Source organism: Rhinopithecus roxellana, chromosome 6 (genome assembly GCF_007565055.1).
Source record: "Rhinopithecus roxellana isolate Shanxi Qingling chromosome 6, ASM756505v1, whole genome shotgun sequence".
Classification (NCBI taxonomy): Eukaryota; Metazoa; Chordata; class Mammalia; order Primates; family Cercopithecidae; genus Rhinopithecus; species Rhinopithecus roxellana.
In genome coordinates this window covers 75579938-75599842 of record NC_044554.1, presented here as the reverse complement: position 1 = coordinate 75599842, position 19905 = coordinate 75579938, and the positions used below count along the sequence as shown (strand labels likewise).

At 35.5% G+C, this 19905-nt stretch overlaps 1 protein-coding gene across 2 annotated transcripts in view; it reads right to left on the bottom strand.

Annotated features, from left to right (window-relative positions):
• SP4 (Sp4 transcription factor) overlaps positions 1 to 19905 on the bottom strand; it is an 85819-nt gene that overhangs the window by 17141 nt on the left and 48773 nt on the right. For both annotated transcript variants that reach the window (XM_010366736.2, XM_030933205.1), the window contains exon 5: positions 15135 to 15334. In XM_010366736.2, coding sequence (XP_010365038.1) covers positions 15135 to 15334 — 200 coding nt within the window. The remainder of the gene's footprint in view (positions 1 to 15134; positions 15335 to 19905) is intronic.

Here is a 19905-nt window from a genome sequence, read left to right as displayed (position 1 = left end):
AAACAGGGGGTATTATTTGGGACAAACAACAGACTAACCAAAAGGCTTTAAAGGAAAAGCTAGCTGAGAGCCAAGACATTCAGAAAAGCTTTAAAAACCTCTGACATATACATGGGAATCCAGAAGGTCACACATACATTTAGGGCTGTGAGCCTGCTCAGAATAGCCTGAGAAGGCCCTAACTAATCTGTGCCTAATCCTGAGGCTCTAGGTAAGCAGAAAGTGAAGGCTAAGGCAAAGATGTCAAATGACTGGCTGAGTGTTGAAGGCAAGCTGCAACATGCACAAAGAACCTTTCAGCACAGGCTGAAAGACTCATTGGTTCCAAGGTGTTTAAAGAAAGAATATTTGAAAAATAGGTAAAAACTTCCCCAATTTGATTAAAAAAAAAAAAAAATCTGCATATCCAAGAAGCTCAATAATCTCAAGTAGGTTAAATGCAGAAAGTCACATGGAGTCACATTATAATCAAACTGCTGAAAGACAAAGACAAAGAGAAAATCTAGAAAGCAGCAAGAGTAACTACATTTAGAGCCTTGGAAGACAATTAGCCTCTTGAGCCTTCAGTTTACTTATTTATGAAATGATGGGGTTGCACGAAATAATTTTCAGGAGTCCCTCTGGCTCTAAATCCTATTATCCTTGGCAGAGTTAACAGAAGTGTTTGCCTGATACTGAGGCATGCACATGAGGCTTAACAGAAAACTGTTTTGAATTCTTAAAATATAAAATAGTAAATCTCTCTCCTTTTTTACATTGCAGTCTCTCAAAATGATTTTGTTTCCACTTTTAACATTTATGTTTTAACTTATATACAGTAAAATTCATTTTTTTGGTATAGAGTTCTATGAGTTTTGACAAATGCATTCAGTCACATAATCGCCACCAAAATAAAAACACAGAAGAGTTGCCATCACTTCCAAAAATTCCTTTGTAGTGTCTCTTTGTAGTTGAACTCTCCCTCCTCCTTGCTTATGCCCTAGAAAACACAAATCTGTTCTCTGTCCTTATAGTTTTGATTTTTCCAGAATATCATATAAATGATATCATATATTATGCAGTCTTTTGATTCTGAGATCTTTCACTTAGCATAATGCATCTGAGTTCCATCCATGTGGCTGTTTATTAATAATTCATTCCTTTATGTTGGGGAGCACTCCAATATATGGGTATTTTTATCCATTCACCAGTTGAAGGACATTTGGGTTACTTCCAATTTTGAGTAATAAATAAATAAATCTGCCACACACACACACATGCACACTCATAGCTTTTTTGTGTGAACACAGTTCTTAGTTCTCTTGGGTAAATACTCAGGATTAGATTTGCTAGATCATATGGTAATTGTATGTTTATAAGAAAATGCCAAACTGGTTTCCAAAGGCAGTGTGTCATTTTGCATTACCACCAGCAATATTTGAGAATTTCAATTGCTCTGCATCCTCACCAGTACTTGCAGTTACCATGTTCTCATGGTTCTTGCTTTGATTTTAGCCATTCTAATAAGTGTACAGTAGTATTTCATTGTGGTTTTATTTCCCATTTCCTAGACAATAGATGTCAGATATCTTTTCATGTGCTTTTCTGTCACATATATATGTTCTTTGGTGAAATGTCAAATTCTTTGCTCATTAAAAAAACAAAAAACAAAAAAAACGTTAAGTTTGTGCACACTGAGTTTAAAACTTCTTAAGGTGTTCAGCATAAAAGTACTTTGTCAGATATGTGATTTTCAAATACTTTCTCCCAGTCTGTATCTTGTGTTTTCATTCTCTTAACAGGATCCACCACAGAGCAAAAGTTTTGAGTTTTCATCAAGTCCCATTTACTGATTTTTCTTTTATGGATTATGCTTTTGGGGTTGTGTTAAAGCACTCGTAGCCTATCTCAAGGTTGCAAAGATTTTGTCCTATACTTTATTCAAAAAGCTTTGTTGTTTTAGGGTTTGGATTTAAGTCTCTGAATCATTTGGAGTTAGTTTTTGTAAAAGACTTGAGAAATACAGGTCAAAGGTTTTGCATATGGCTAACTCTTCCATACCATTTATTGAAAAGACTAGTTTTTCTCTACTGAACTATTTTTGCACTGTGTGTGTGGAGGGGAATTTCTGGACTCTATATTCTGTCTTACTTATCTATGTGTCCTTCAAAACCACACAGTGTTGATATAGTGTAGCTTTACAGGAATACCTAAAATTATACAGTATAAATCAGCCAATTATGCTATTTTTGAAATTGTTTTGGCTATTCCAATTGCTTTGCCTTCATATAATTTTAGAATCAGTTTGTTATCTACAAAAATGCTGCTGGAATTACGAGAAGGATCATACTGAATCTGTAGATATGTTTGGAGAGAAATTACATGGAAACAATATTGGGCCATCCAATCCTTGAATGTAATAGGTATCTCTGCATTAACGTAGTTCTTCATTACATTCTTTCATCAATGTTTTAGTTTTTAGCTTACATATCTTGCATATATTTTGTTAGATTTATGGCAAAATGTTTTCACTGTTTTCATCATATTACAAATGGCACTGTTTTTATATACTACTTATATCCAGTTGTTCACTGCTAGTATGTAGAAATACAATTCACTGTTGTACATTTATCTTGTATCTGGAAACCTTGCCAAACTCACTCACTAGTTCAAAAAGCTTTTTGGTAGGCACCACAGATTTGTTATACAGAAGACCTGGTGTTTGCAGATAAAGATAGTTTTATTTCTTGCATTAGAATCTGTATGCCTTTTATGACATTTCCCTGCTTTACTGCACTGGGTAGAAATTCCAGTACAACGGTGAATAAGAATGATAAAATCAGATGTCTTTACCTTGTTCCTGATTCTAGAGGGAAGCAATAGGTCCTTCATCATTAAGTATAACGTTAACTGTAGATTTTAGCAAATGGTAGATTTTACCATTACCTGGTTAATGATGTTTCCTTCAACTCTTAGTTTGCTGAGAATTTTTACAGAAATATATGCAGAATTTTGCCAAATATTGTGTGTTTGCTGTCATGTGGTTTTTTTTCTTCTTTTGTCATTATTAGTGAATTACATTGACTTTTTCAAATATCCAAACAGCTTTTCATTCTTGGAATAAACCATACTACGTAACAATGCATTATCCTTTTTATATATTGCTGGATTTGCTAATATTTTGTTAAGAATTTTGACAACTATGATATTGGTCTAAGTTTTCTTTTCTTTGGTATCATGATAATGTGAGCCTCATATAATAAGCTGAGAAGTGTTTCTTATTTCTGAAAGAGATTGTAGAATTTGGTATTATTTATTCCTTAAATGGTAGAATTTGTCAATGAAACCATATGGGCCCAGAGTTTTCTTTCTCAAAAGTTTAAAATTACAAACCCGATTTCTTTTTTCTTTTTTTTTTTTTTTGAGACGGAGTCTCGCTCTGTCGCCCAGGCTGGAGTGCAGTGGCCGGATCTCAGCTCACTGCAAGCTCCACCTCCCGGGTTTACGCCATTCTCCTGCCTCAGCCTCCTGAGTAGCTGGGACTACAGGTGCCCACCACCTCGCCCGGCTAGTTTTTTGTATTTTTAGTAGAGACGGGGTTTCACTGTGTTAGCCAGGATGGTCTCGAACTCCTGACCTCGTGATCCACCCGTCTCGGCCTCCCAAAGTGCTGGGATTACAGGCTTGAGCCACTGCGCCCGGCCTACCCGATTTCTTTAACAGATATGGGAGCATTCATGGTATCTATTTCTTCTTGAGCCAGTGTTGGTAGCTTGTATCTTTCAAGGAGTTATTCCATTTTATCTAAGTTCTCAAATTTAGTTTGTAGAGTTATGCATAGCATTCTTTTGATTTCTACTCTTTATTATTTCTCAACTTCTTGTTTTGAATTTAATTAGCTCTTCATTTTCTAGTTTCCTAAGGTGGAAGTTTAGATTATTGACAGAAGACCTTTACTTTTTACCAATAAAAGCATTTAATGCTATGAATTTCCTCTAAGCACTGCTTTATCTGCATCCCACAAATTTTATGGTGTATTTTCATTTAATTGGAAATATTTTCTAATTTCCCTTGAAACTTTTTCTTGGCCCATGTGTTGTTTTATTTCTAGATATTTAGGGATTTCCTAGATATTTTTGTTATTTGATTTCTAGCTTAATGATCTGAGAACATACTTTGTAGGATTTTTTTTTCCAGATGGAATCTCACTCTGTCATCCAGGCTTGAGTGCAATGGCGCAATCTTAGCTCACTGCAACTTCCACCTCCAGGGATCAAGCAGTTCTCCTGTCTCAGCCTTCCAATTAGGTGGGATTACAGATGCATGCCACCATGTCTGGCTAATTTTTGTATTTTTAGTAGAGATGGGGTTTTACCATGTTGGCCAGGCTGGTCTCAAACTCCTGACCTCAGGTGATCCACCTGCCTTGGCCTCCCAAAGTGCTGGGATTACAGGCATGAGCCACCATGCCAGTCTGATTTTTATTCTTTTAATTTTGTTAAGGAGTGTTTCATGGTCCAGAATATGGTCTACCTCTGTGAATGTTCCATGTGCTCTTGAATAAAATACATATTCTGCTGGGATATTCTTTAAAGTGGAGTGTTATCCAGATACTCTCTTTATCCAGAGAATATAGTTGGATCCTTTTTAAAAATGTCATTTGACAATATCTCCCTTTAGATTAGTATAATTTATATCACTTGCAATTAGTGTAATGATTTATTTGATTAGATTGTAAGTCTATCATTTTATCACCTGTTTTCAAATTGTCTGTTTTTCATGCTTCTGTTTTCCCTTTTCTCCATTTTTTTTTCCAGATTACAGTCAAGTACCCCTTACCTGGAATACTTGGGCCTAAAAGTGTTTCATATTTTTGATGTTTTTTTTTCAGATATTTGAATATTTGCAGAATACATACTGACTAAGCATCCTAAACTAAAAACAAAACACTCCAATGACAATTTCTTTTGAGCGTCATGCTGGTGCTGAAAAAGTTTCAGATTTTGGAGCATTGTGAATTAGAGATTCTCAACCTGTATTTGAATGTTGTTTAGTATTCTCATTTAATTTACAAAATTATTAAAGTCTATAATAATTTATCAGTTCTATATACAGGAGATATTTAGGTGAGTATCTCCTCCCCACCCTCTCTGTAGTGGTTGATATACAATATACACCTAACTTTTCAAAATATACATAACAACTTCTATATTTTCAGAGTAAAACAAAGCAGCTTTTCAACTACTGGCTTTCTTACCCTCCCTTTCTGTTTTATTGGCCATATGTATTACATCAACATACAATGACAATCTACCAGACAATGTTAATTTTTTTTTTTTTTTTTTACTGTAAATAGACATATGTTAAAGAATTTCAGCAGAAGAAAACCAGTCTGCTGTATTTACCCAGGTATGTAGCATTTATTTTGACAAATGACTGAGAAAACAGAGAAGACTATTTATTTTTATGTTTTGCCCTTCCTTCTTTATTCAATTTCAAATTTCTCTCTGGTATAATTTATTTTTATCTTGAAGAACTTCCTTGGCATTTCTTTTGGGGCAGATCTGATAGCAGCAAATTCTCTTAGTTTTCCTTTGAAAGTATCTTTACTTTGCTCTTGTTACTATATTGTTCCGAGGATATCTTCCTTGGACACAAAATGGTGAGTTGATAGGTTTTTTTCCTCTGTCCTCCACAGTTTCTAAGAAATCTGTCATAATTTGAATTTTTGTTCCCCTGTATATAATGTGTCATTCTATTCTGGCTTCTTTAAAGATTTTTGCTTTATCTTTGATTTATAGCAGATTGATTACAATATATGATATGATATTGTTTTCTCTCAGTTTCTGTTTGGGATTCAATGAACTTCTTGAATCTATAATTTATACCTAACATGGGAAGTCCCGGGCATTATTTCTTCAAATTTTGTCTTAGAGCAGTATTTTTCCTCTCCTTCTGGGAGCCCAATGACACAAATTTTAGACCTTTAATTATTGTCCCACAGATCCCTGCAATCCAGTTTTTTTCTGACCCCCCAATCTTCCTTTCAGTTCTTCAGACTTTATAACTTCCAGTGGTCTACCTTCAATCTCACTGACTCTTTCCTCTATTATCTCCACTTAGCTACTGAGCATCTGATAAACTTACTTTTAATATTGTATTTTTCTAGTTCTAAAATTTCTATTTAGTTCTTTTTTATAGTTTTTATAGCAGATTTCTCTGCTAAAAACATCTGCCTTTCCATTCATTTCAGTCACACTTATCTTTAGTCCAAGGATCATGGTTATAAGAGCCACTTTAAAGGTGTTATCTGGCCGGGCGCAGTGGCTCAAGCCTGTAATCCCAGCACTTTGGGAGGCCGAGGCGGGCGGATCACGAGGTCAGGAGATCGAGACCATCCTGGCTAACATGGTGAAACCCCGTCTCTACTAAAAAATACAAAAAACTAGCCGGGCAAGGTGGCGGGCGCCTGTAGTCCCAGCTACTCGGGAGGCTGAGGCAGGAGAATGGCGTAAACCCGGGAGGCAGAGCTTGCAGTGAGCTGAGATCCGGCCACTGCACTCCAGCCTGGGCGACAGAGCGAGACTCCGTCTCAAAAAAAAAAAAAAAAAAAAAAGGTGTTATCTGATAATTCCGAAATCTAGATCATCTTGACATCTGTTATCGTCTCTCTTAATAAAAAGTCACCTTTACGTGGCTCATAGTATGTTGAGTAATTTTGGATTGTATCCTGGACATTTTGGACACTATATTGTAGAGATTTTAGGTCCTGTTAAAAATCCTCTGGAGAATGTTTTCGTTTTAGCAGGCACTCAACCCATTTAGGTTCAGACTAAAAGTTCCATCTTGCCCTCTTTGAGCAGCAGTTCCAACATTAATTCACTTTTCAAAGGCTTTGTTATGCTTTTTGTCTGTGCTCAGCACATGCTGGGAATTGGATGGTGGTTTTTAAGATGTTCAGTTCTTGAGGCCTTGGCTGTGGTTCTTGTGTCTGTGCTGTGCACAAAATGCTCAAGGTTGAGTCCAGCGCAAGGTTGAACTCAGGACTTCTTTTGATCCACACATAGAATTAGGGAGCATCTTTTATATCGGTCTCAAAATTTCCCCTATGCCTTTCCAACCTGCAGTTGTCTCTCTTTCTAGTTCCTCCGACTAGAAAAGCCAAGTTACTGGGGGCTCCCATAATGTTCTGCACTTATACCACGACTGGGATCACATTCAGAGTAGAAGTGGCAAGACAGAAAAATGATGTTGATTTCCCTCAAATTTGTTGGAAAACAGTCCCTATTTTCTAGTTCCTCTAGCCAGAGATATGGGTATTTTCTAGTTTTTTTGGTGCCTATGCTGCTACTATTTCAGTGTAATCTGCAAATGGAACTGGTTTTGGAGCACAAAGGCCCCTTTTCTTGCCTTTCTGGCTAGATACAAGAGGTTTCTCTTAGATTGTTTGCTACCTGTACCTCCTATGCAGTGCCCACAGGGTCAAACCTGGTAGACAAAGGAGGGAAAAAGATCTCGATGAAATGAACACATATGAAATTCAAGTTTTGAATTCATTTTTCAATTGCCTGCTATAGTTTGCTTTTCACTGTCCTCATTTAGATACTTAAGAAAGCAAGTAAGTAAACCTGTCCAGAGTTTTTAGTGTAGTAAATGGAACAGACAAGTTGTAGATAACTTGGTCCATTTTGGCCGACAGTGGACTCAAAGGGCAACAGGTTTGACTGTTTCACATACTAATTAGAACATTTATATAAGAAAATTCTGGGGATGGGTACTGTGGCTTACACCTATAATCCCAGTACTTTGAGAGGCTGAGGTGGGAGGATCACTTGAGGCTAGGAGTTTAAGACCAGCCTGGCCAACATAGCAAAACCCCATCTTTACCAAAAAAAAAAAAAAAAAAAAAAAAAAAATTAGCTGGGTGTAGTGGTGTGGGCCTGTAAGTCCCAGCTACTCAGGAGGCTGAGGTGGGAGGATTGTGGTCCCAGGAGGTCAAGGCTGCAGTGAGCTATGATCACATCACTGGGTTCTAGCCTGGCTGACAGAGTGATATGGTCTCAGAAGCAACAAAAACAACAAAATTCTGGGAGAAAACGTCAATGCAATTGATGGAGTTTTCTGTTTCATCTGTTTTGATCAAATATTCCTTATTTTGTTAAAAAAAAAAAGGAAGTTTCATTCCCAAATGAATTTTACAGAATCTGTTTCATTTCCACTTAAGTTTATAATTATTGATACAATTATAAATACATTTAACTTTATATAAAATTGTATCCTGGCTAAAACTCTCAGTCGTCATATAGAACCTATATTGAGGTGCACAAGATTTTTTAGGGACTCTTCTGAAAAATATTTTTTCTTAGCTGGTGAAAAAGAATTTGAGGTATGGTTAAAGATGTAACCTCCCTATAACACTAGTTACTAAAAATCATTCCTAGATTGCCTTACTGCTAAGCGGACTATGAATGGCAAATAAAACAGTCCAGTAAGTAGGCAAAGTATCTACAATAAAATATTCACAAAGTACATGATATTAGCACATGTAACATAAAGTGTGCATATCTATATGACATTTTATTATAGACATTATCCATTAGTTATACCATTATAGTATTTCCAAGTTAAGGTAATTTTTTTTTTTTTTTTAAGAGACAGGATCTCGTTATATTGCCCAGACTGGAGTGCAGCGGCTATTCATGGGATCAAAGGCACTATAACCTCGAACTCCTAGCACAAGCAGTTCTCCCACCTCAGCCTCCTGAGTAGCTGGGGCTATACTCAGCCTCCTGAGTAGCTGTGTGCACCACTGCACCTGGCTAAATGTAACCCTTTAAAGTTCAAGAGAGCAGCATGATTACATCTGTTTATTTTATTCTCCCCACTGAGACACCCATTAAAATAATAGCAAAGGCATAAAAGGGTTAAATCTACAATAACAAAAAAAAAAAAAAAAGGAAAGGAAGTCCATCAACAAAACAATGATTGTATCAAATGTCTGCAAACTAGAATAGAAATTATCAAGGAAGAGAATATGTTCTAGAAGAGTCAGTGTGTCTTCTGCTGGGTGGGAGACATGGAACATAAAACAGAAAATTAAAGTCCGTACATAGACTATAACTACTATCAAAAAATTGGGGCAAAATATTAAAGATTTGTATCTAATTAAAACACAGTTGCACAGCATATTATTGTATTTTGGTAATTAGGCAACTTCCAGTGTAACACAGTGTCCCACCCAGTTGCCTAAAATAAAAGCCACTAGCTCAGCAGAGGCAGTGGTTCACACTTATAACCCCAACACTGTGGGAGGCTGAGGAGGATGGATTGCTTGAGCTCAGGAATTCAAGACCAGCCTGGGCAACACTGAGAAAATACGTCTCTGCAAAAAATACAAAAATCAGCCAGGTGTGGTGGTGTGCACCTGTGGTCCCAGCTACTCAGAAGGCTGAGGTGTGAGGACCACCTGAGCCTGGGAGGTGAAGGAGGTTGCAGTGAGCTGTGATGGTGCCAGTGAACTCCAGCCTGGGTGACAGAGAGAGACTCTGTCTCAAAAATACTAGCTCATAAAGTTTTCAAAATCTTTCACTTAAGATTTCATCAAATCACTACCACCACCACCATCATCATCAACTTGAACAAAAACCAAGAATCAGTGGACAATTCAGGAACGCCTACAACACTGGAAAAAGCAAGATACAGACAGATCATCCTGGAGGAAACATAAAGTTCTAGATTAAAAACTCAGATAATTTCAGCAAGTACCTGCATTCATACAACGAGAACAAGATACAGTAAAACAAAACAAAACCCACCAACAATGATGGAATGCTCTACTGGAAATTAAAATGCAATTCAATAGAAATATCTGAAGGTAAAGTTAAGAAATTTCATGGAAAATAAAATGGTAAAGAGACAAAATATGTAAGAGAAAAGTTGTAAGACCAAAAAAAAAATCAACCTAGAGATTCCAAAATATGTCTACTAATAGCCGAGAGAGAGAGAGAGAGAGAGAGGGAGAGAGAGAGACAGAGAGAGAGAGAGGTGGCCCACAGTACAACTCATTAGCACAACAAATAAAAACCTATCCTTAAGATACATCATTATGAAATTAGCAGAACACCACAGATTAAAAGGTGCCCTTAGAGTTAAAAACAAAACAGGGGCACTTCAAGAAGACACAGGAAATAATGTGAAAGACCTTCCAATGGCCAAAGGTGAAACAATTTGAGCAAAAAAATGATAGTATTGAATTGTAACCCAAAGAACAAAAGAAATACTCATGAGACCATACCAATGTAAATAAATGATTGCATAAATAAATAATTGGAGAAGAAAGTATAAGTGGTACGAAGAACAAGGAAAACTGAAAATGACCTTTAAAACATCACAGTAATAACTGCTGCAGGCAAGATCCACTGAGGCATGCTAAAAGTGAAGCTTTAGTATTTTATTTGTAAAAAAGCCCCCCAAACTCCTCTAAAATAGTAATTATTGTGGTGGCTTTAACCTATGTCCACAAATTCTTCACTACTTCTCCCTTCAGAAGGTGAAGCTTAATTCTGTTTCCTTGAATGTGGACTGAATTTAGTGACTTGCTTCTAACAAACAATATGGAAAGAGAGAAACCGTAACTTTACAGTGAAGAAATGTGGCACACCCTACATTAACCAATGCATCAGGATTAACATCACCAATAATGAGATAGTCACATTACATACCTCCTCTTATATGATGTGATGAGAAAGACACTAATGTGCTATTCTTTTCATGACAATTCATGACCTTAGTCTAATCATTAGAAAACATTTGACAAACCCAAATTGAGAGACATTCTAAAAATACAGAACCTACTAACTTTCAAATGTGTCCAGGTGATAAAAGACAAGGACCAGGAAAAGTCACGGATTGCAGGAGACCAACAAAACATGACAAATAAATGCAGTGTGTTATTCCAGACTGAATCCTGGAAAATAAAAGGTATATTGGTGGAAAATGTAATTAATAGTATTGTAACAATGTTAATTTCTTAATTTTCATAAGGTACTGTGGTTATACAAGAAGTTTACATTAAGGGAAACTTGGTGAATGATATGAGAACTCTATGTTACCTTTGCAACTCTTCTCTAAGTGTAAAATTATTTCAAAATAAAAATAAAGTTGCAGGGGAGAAATCAGGTCACCTACAGGAAAAAAAAAAAAAAGAAAAAAATAACAAACATCTTGCTGATAAAACATATGAAAGAAAACAATAGAGCTGTGACAATGTTTTAAGAGAATATAATTTTCAATCTAAACTACTGTATTAGTCAAACAACCAAATTAAGCAGAAAGACAAAATAAAGAATTCTTTAGACAAATTTACTTCCCCATCCTTTTGTATCTCAGCACTTCAGCACGTTTTCCAGCAATGAAGAGAGTAGACTAAGAAAAATGAAAACACGAGATCTTGAGAACCAATATGAGATTCAAATGAACAGAGAAGAAAAATCTCAAGACAATACCCGTGCAACAGGTCTACAGAAGAAACTGTTCATTTTCATTAGAAAGATGGAAGGCTCCAGAAAAAAGGAAAAGGAAAATGTGAATGCAATCCACATTGTTCTTAAAAACTTGAAATAACAAAAGACTATTTCAGGTAAATTAAACAATACAAGAAAAAAAAAGACATAGTCTAACTCTATTGGAAACAGAGTGGTGAGTTAAGAGAGAATGTCTGTCTAGCCTGCAAACAGTTTTTCAAAGGAATCTTAATGTCTTCAGATGGTGCAAAGTGAAGTAAATCCTCAATTCTATATGAAAGAATTCAATAGACAGTATCAAATATTGATAGATCAATAAATAACAGCATGTAAGTATATGATTTAGATACGTGGCAGTCATCCTAGAAAGAACAAAAAAGCACAAAATAGTTAAAATAGTTAGGTATGATTTTCTCTGCAAAGCAGGACGGGGGTAGGGCAAAGAGCCTCCTTACTACAGTAAGCTCTTCTGTGATTTTTAAATACGATATGCATGTATTGTTTTGAAAACCTTTTAAAATTTTTTAAAAAGCAAACAGATCACTATTTTCAGCAGTGAATACAAATAACTCCATTCATTCACAGCCAAGTCAGTAAGTTTCTATTTATAGTAGTGGTTAGACATCAAATAAAGCATAGTTCTTGCTATGAATGGTTAAGGCTTTCAACTTAACATATTAAATGCTTAATCAATACTTATTTCAAAATATATTTTTTCATATTCTTTTAGACAAATTTAACAAACACTTAGGATTTACTGTGTTAAATCTTTAAAAGTAACAATGTTAAGTATAGTGATATTAAACTTAATATTTTTTAGTGTCAACCTGTTTTAGACAATTTTATGTGTATTTAAGATGTCTGAACCACTGAAAGTAAGCTTAAAGTATATTCGATTATGAATTGTCAATCCAGTAGATGATAACAATGGTGTGAATCTTTTTTTTTAAAGATATGCCCCAAATCAAAACATGTGGTTTTGAAGTATATGTATATATAAATTATTGAATAAATTTGTTTTGTGTATCTGCAAGTGTGTGGATATGTAAGAGAGAGGGACTTTACCAACTCATCATTTCTCAGACAAAATGATGTAATCATTTTGTAAGGTTCCAAATCAAACAAAGCAGCAAATTTTCTTAGCTTCTCTAACGTATCCCACTGCTAATCTGGGGAGGAAACACTGCGTCCTTTCATACAGACACAAATAGTAGAGTATTTTTCCAAAAGAGATGTCAACAATTGGTATGGGATTAACTTTTTTAATCAATCACATTTGAAAACGTCAATGGTGTGGTACAGTACTATACAGAAAGAATTCAAATTATCTTTTTTAAAATTAAAATTCATAGCTTTACTATAATGCTAACTTTTTCAGGGATTGTGACGCTATACTAACACAGGGTGAGCATCCCTAATACAAAAATCTAAAATCCAAATTGCTCCAAAATCTGAAACTTTTTGAGTGTTGACATGATTCCACAAGTAGAAAATTCCACACATAAGTACTTAATATGAACTTTGTTTCACACATAAAATTATTAAAAATATTGTATAAGATCACCTTCAGTCTATATGTATAAGGTATATATGAAACACAAATGAATCCCCAAAGTATTGCATTGTGTACACGCAAAATCTGAAAAAATCCGAAACCCAAACATTTCTAGTCCCAAGCATTTCAGATAAGGGGTACTCAATCTGTACTCATTTGTATTACTACTTTATGTGTATATCAAATTAACTTTATATTTACCATTTTTAATATATTTCATAATTTTTCTTTTCTAATACTACTTTCTAATCTCAAAATGGAGCTAATTTCTATGCCAGTGTTGCTGTTAGAACAGAATGAAATCATATATTCAAAATATCTGACTATAATATAGCAGCTAATTTAGAAATGTCAGTTTTATTCCTCCTTTTGTCCCACATGTATCTTGGCACAGGTTTAAAGTATAATTCAATAATTTATTGAAATTAATTTATTCAATAACGAAATACTGAGTCCCAAATTCTAAATATTCTGAAAAGGGTAGGTGTTCTGGGGGAAAAAAAAAAGAAAGAAAGAAAAAGAGAGAGAGAGAGGGAGGGAAGGAAGGAAGGAAGGAAGGGAGGGAGGGAGGGAGGGAGGGAGGGAGGGAGGGAAGAAGGAAGGAAAATTGCCCAACCAGAAGTCGAGACTTAATATAAAACCACAGTTATTAGTACAGTAAGAGCACTGGTGTAGGAACTGGCAGATAGATAAAAACTTCAAAATACAGAAACCAGAAATTGAACCACACTTAAAAGAGACATTATGTAAAAGAGGACAATCAATAGAGACAGAAAGGGCTATTTAAGAAATGGCTCTCCATATGGAAGAAAAATAAAATTATATCCTCATTTCATTCCATCAACAAAAAGAATCTTGAGCTGATAAGACTAGCAATAGTCCTTTACTGAAAGGGAAAAGTATAACCTGCAAATCATATAAATAAGGAAAACCTCTGAAAGAAAAATGAGAACCAGAATAATAAACAAAGCCATAAGTGACCAATATACATAGGAAAGATGCTTAATCTCACGGATAAACATGAAAAACGCAAATTTTAAAAATGAGAAACAATTTTAGATTGACAAAAACTTTCAAGGCCTGACACTATTGGGTACTGGTGAGCACAAAGTGGAAACTGTCAATCATTGCTAGTGAAATAGCCACTGTAGAGACTCTTTAGCCATTACCTAGGAAAACCAAACATATACATTCTCTATGATCCAATAATTCCACTGCTCACACATGTTCTCATCATCTAAGTCTGTGAGAGCACACACACACAAAAACCCTAGCAATAACCTCAAACAGTATGGGAATGAATACAGTGTGGTAGAATCATGTGATAAAATATTATGTAGCAGTTCAAGGAAATATATATATGCAAATATACATATATGTACAAACTTACAGATATGAAAACAAGTGAAATTTATAATTCTGCAACATTGTAACATTTCATAATATACACAAAACAGTTTATATGTAGATCCATTAATCATATACGAAAGAGTATAAAATGTGTACATAAAACTTAGACACATTAGACTTATAGTAGCTGTAGTCTTTGAAAGGTGAAAGGGTAAATATGATGTTCACTTTACAAGTGCTTTGCTTTATTTAAAACAAAACCCAGAAAATATAATATTAACAACTGTCCATTCTGAGTGAGGGTTGTTAGACAGATGTTTATTATACTATTCTTGACACTTTGGTGAATTTTCTGGACTTGTTTAAAAAAAAAAAAAACTAAATGAAAGTCCCTATTAAGATCATAATTCAACTCTTTTCACCTATTTAAACACTTATGAAAAATAATGTAGTATGATTTCAACATGCTAAGAATACAATATAAACAAATGGAATAAATTCCCAGTCTCATAAATATGCTGATAAAGTTTACAAAAAGTAGAATAAAATGTATCTCAGAAATGAGGTTAAAAATGTTCATCTTAAACATCTTCCATATAACTGCTAAAGTAAATGCCTTCTCCTCCATTTGCATATTTCCAATGTGATAGCTAAACTATCACTAAAACTGACATGTAAAAACTGAAGAAATAAGTAAAAAGTACAAGTCCTAAAATAAACCAACTAACCTGTATGGGTTCTTCTATGTCTCTGGAGCTCATCACTCCTTGTGAATCTTTTGCCGCAAAACATCCAGTTGCATATAAAAGGTCTTTCTCCAGTATGCCAGCGAAGATGTGCTCGTAAATGAGATGTTTTGCCATAAACTTTACCACATCCTTCAATATGACAGATATGTTGCTTCTTTTTTCCTGGTTCATTACTGCCTCTAGCAAAAAGAAAAACCAAACATTAATTACATTGCCAAATAACAGACTTACAATTACAGGAAAATTAAAAAGAATCAAGGTAATTAAATGGTACTTCTCTGAATAGGTTTGTTGGATCATGATGCCATAACTGTAGCTAAAATCAGAAAATTTTCAATTAAAGAAAAAATAAAACAAGTGTGTGTACCAAACTGCTATGAAAATGTGTTAATCTCATGGAGTTTACGCTCTACTATGGACTCATGTTCCTTTCATAGTGGGCTCTTCCCTTGGGAAAAAAATTTCTCTAAGCCTTTCAAAACACTTGAAACTTCTCTAAAATTTCAAAAGGATTGGCTAAATCCAGTTAAAAGTGTAAGATGCAGAGTTTCGTTTCCAGCAGGACAGTGTGAGGAGTTTCATGGATCTCTTTCCCAGAGAAAATTATAAAAAAGCAAAAAATACCATTTAAAGTCTCTGGAAATGGTCCTAAAAGCAAATAAAGAAACATTTATTCAAGAAAATCTCACAGAAATTGGTAAGAACAGTACGAGTCTGTGGTATTTGAACCAAGACTCTCTCCTTCCCTACTTCCTCCCACCTCCACACAGGAACATTAGACACTGGTGCAGCCAAGAATATGATTCCTACTCTTCCCCCCTCCCGATCAGAGAGCTATGGCCCTAGGAGGGGCAAGATGTCTGCATTTCTTATTTTACTATTGGTTACCTGTTGCTAAGTTCCAGGCAAGTGTAGCAGAACCCAGTCCTTAGCCCTGGGACATAGGCTCTACCTTGGATGTGGCATGATGAAAATACTGGGGTCCAGGTTGCCGTTGACCTGGCCCATTCATAGTTCATAAAGTCAAAGTTCTAAGCCAGAAGAGGCCAGTTGAGAAGACCTGAGGCTACTGCTGCCCCTGCAACCAGGCACTCAGCTCTTAAAGCAGAGTTGTCACTCAGAGAGAAATGAGCCACTGTCTCAACCTCTAGCTCAAGAGCCATAACCCAGAAACACCATAAAACAAAGAGCTCCAAATCTCTTCCCAAAGGAACTGACTTCATTTGCCAGACAATGTGAAGAAGTTCAAGCCTAAGGGTACTCTTAAAAAAAGTAGAGATTGTTCCAAAGGCAGTTAATTGGGAGAAGACTAACAGATTCACTGGAAATAAAGGCTTAACTACAGGCTGGCTAGTTTGCCAGACAGAAGTGAGAAGAGGCTGTGAAGAACCTTCTTAGGGTCAGAATAAATGTCAAACATTGAGATTCTTGGGAAAAGTAAGCAAAACTAACAAACTAACAAGCTAGACTGACCAGGAAAATAAGACTCAAATTATTAGAATGAGAAATCAAAGAGAAGATATCACCACCAACCTTACAGAAACAAAAAGGATTACAAAAGAATACCATGAACAATTCTATGCCAATTACTTGGGTAACTCAGATGAGATGGACAAATTCCTAGAAAAATATGGACCAAAATACTAAAACTGACTCAGGAACAAATGATCAATCAGAATAAACCTACAACAAGCAACTAGACTGAATTAGTAATTAAAACTACCCATATGAAAAGCCTAAGAACAGACAGCTTCACTGGTAAATTCCACAAAACATTTAAAGAATTAATACCAGTTTGGAGGGAATACTTTCCAATTCATTCTATGAGGCCGGTATTATTATCAAAATCAGATAAAAACATTACAAAAAAAGAAAACCACAGACATATCTCTTATGAATATGGATGCAAAAATCCTTAAAAAAAATACAAGCACGCTGTCAACATTGTACCAGAGGGTCCAGACAGAGAAATTAAGTAAGAAAAAGAAACAGAACTCCTGCAGAAAGGAAAAAGTAAAAGTTATCTCTGTTCACAGATTCCATGACCTCATACATAGAAATTCTAGACTCCACTAAAACACAAACAAACAAACAAACAAAACTGTTATAACTAATCAAAAAGTTCAGCAAAAGTTGCAGGATACAAGATTAATACATTAAAAAAATATATTTCTACACAGTTGTAATGAACAACCAAGAAAACAGTTCAACTTATAACAGCATCAGAAATAAAATTGGAATTTAACAAAAGTACAAAATGTATACTTTGAAAACTATAAACCATTGATGAAAGAAGTTAAAGATTAAATAACCAGAAATACTTCCCATGTGCATGGACCAAAAGATGAAATATTATTAAGCAGGCAACAGTCCCCAAAGTGATCTACAGATTCAATGCAATTCCCATCAGAATACCATCTGGCTTCTGTCGAAATTGACAAACTGATTCTAAAATTCACATGGAATTGCAAGTGTCCCTAAAGAGTCAACACAATTTCGAAAAATAACAAAGTTGCAGGACTCACATTTCTCGATTTCAAAAGTTATTACAAATCCAAAGTACTCAAGACAGTGTGGTACTAATATAAAGACAGATATACAGATCGATGGAATAGAATTGAAAGTCCTGAAATAAATCCATGTTCTATGGTCAAGTAATTTTTGACATGGGTGCCAAGAACATTCAATGGAGAAAGGAGAGTCTTTTCAACAAATGGTGTTTGATGAATCCTTACCTAACACCATATATAAAAATTAACCCCAAATTCATCAAAGACCTAAATGTAAGAGTAAAAACTATAAAAGTATCTTAAAAAAAAAAAAAAAAAAAAAAACTAGGAATCTTAATGACTTTGGATTTGGCAATGAATTCTGACACAATACCAAAAGCAGAAGCAATAAAGGAAAATAGAAAACTCTAGACTTCAGAATCAAAACTTTGGTGCAAAGGCACTATCAAGAAAGTATAACGACAATTCACACAATGGGAGACAGTATTTTTCTCTTTTTTTTTTTTTTTTAGATGGAGTTTTGCTCTTTCACCCAGGCTGGAGTGCAGTGGCACCATCTCGGCTCACCGCAACCTCTGCCTCCTGGGTTCAAGCAATTCTCCTCCCTCAGCCTCCCGAGTTGCTGGGATTACAGGCACACGCCACCATGCTTGGCTAATTTTGTATTTTTAGTAGAGACGGGGTTTCTCCATGCCGGTCAGGCTGGTCTCGAACTCCTGACCTCAGGTGATCCACCTGCCTTGGCATCCCAAAGTGCTGGGATTACAGGCGTGAGCCACCATGCCCAGCCGGGAGACAATATTCTCAAATCATATATCTGATAAGGAACTTGTATCTAGAATATATAAAGAGACAATTCCATAATGAAAAATAACATAATTTAAAATGGGCAAAAGATCCAAATAAATATTTCTCCAAAGATACAAACATGGCCAATAAGAACAAGAAAAGATGCTTAATATCATTAGTAATCGGGAAAAACAAAACTGCAGTGAGGTATCACTTCAAACCCACTAGGATAGCTTTAATCATAAAGTCAGATAATGACAAGTACTGGCAATGATCTAGAGACTGGAACCCTCATACCCTATTGATGGAAATGTTAAATGGTGCAGCCATTTTGGAAAATAGTCTGTAAGTTCCTCAAATGGTTAAACACAGAGATACAATATGACCCAGAAATTCCATTTCTAGGTAATTTCATAAAAATACAAGAGAAATGAAAACATATGTCCACACAAACACTTGTACACAAATGTTTACTGCAGTATTATTCATAATGGCCAGTGGGTGGATAAAACCGAATGTTCTTCAAGTGACAGGATAAACAAAATATTGTATATCCATACAGAGAAATACTATTTGTCCCTAAAAAGGAATGAAGTACTGATCATGCTGTAATACGGCTGAACCTTGAAAACATTATGTTAAAAGAAACTAGTCACAAAAGTCACAATTCCATTTATATGAATTGTCCAGAATAGACAAATCTATAAAGACAGAAATTAGTTGTTTAGGATGGAAGGGTTGGGATGATAAGGGGGTGATGCTTAAAAGATACAGAATTTATTCTGGGGATGATGAAAACATTCTAAAATGGATTGTAGTCATGTCTACACAGCTCTGAATATATTAAAAAACCACTGAATTGTACACTTTAAATGGGTGAACTGTACGGTGTATGAGCGAGTTTTATATCAATAAAGTTATGTAAAAATTTTATGAAAAAAATGGGCTGGGCACAGTGGCTCACACCTGTAATCCCAGCACTTTGGGGGCTGAGCTGGGTGGATCACCTGAGGTCAGGAGTTCGAGACCATCCTGGCCGACATGGTAAAACCCTGTCTCTACTAAAAATACAAAAATTAGCCGGGTGTGGTGGCGGGCACCTATAATTAATCCCAGCTACTCGGAAGGCTGAGGAAGGAGAATCGCTTGAACCCAGGAGGTAGTAGAGGTTGCAGTGAGCCGAGATCGCACTGTTGCACTCCAGCCTGGGCAGCAGAGTAAAACTCCATCTCATGGAGGGGGGAAGAAAAAAGAAAGAAAAAATATATTTTTAAAGTGTAAGGAACAAGGCGGAGGACCACTCAAGTTTCATTCCTAAAATAGCCTAACTTAATTCCCTTTCTAATATTATGTAACAACTTCTAGGGTATGAAGGTAATGAGGTTCTTGTGACCATCATTTCCAGCCAATCACTTGGTTTTAACTCCTGCTTTATGCCTTCCAAATAGACA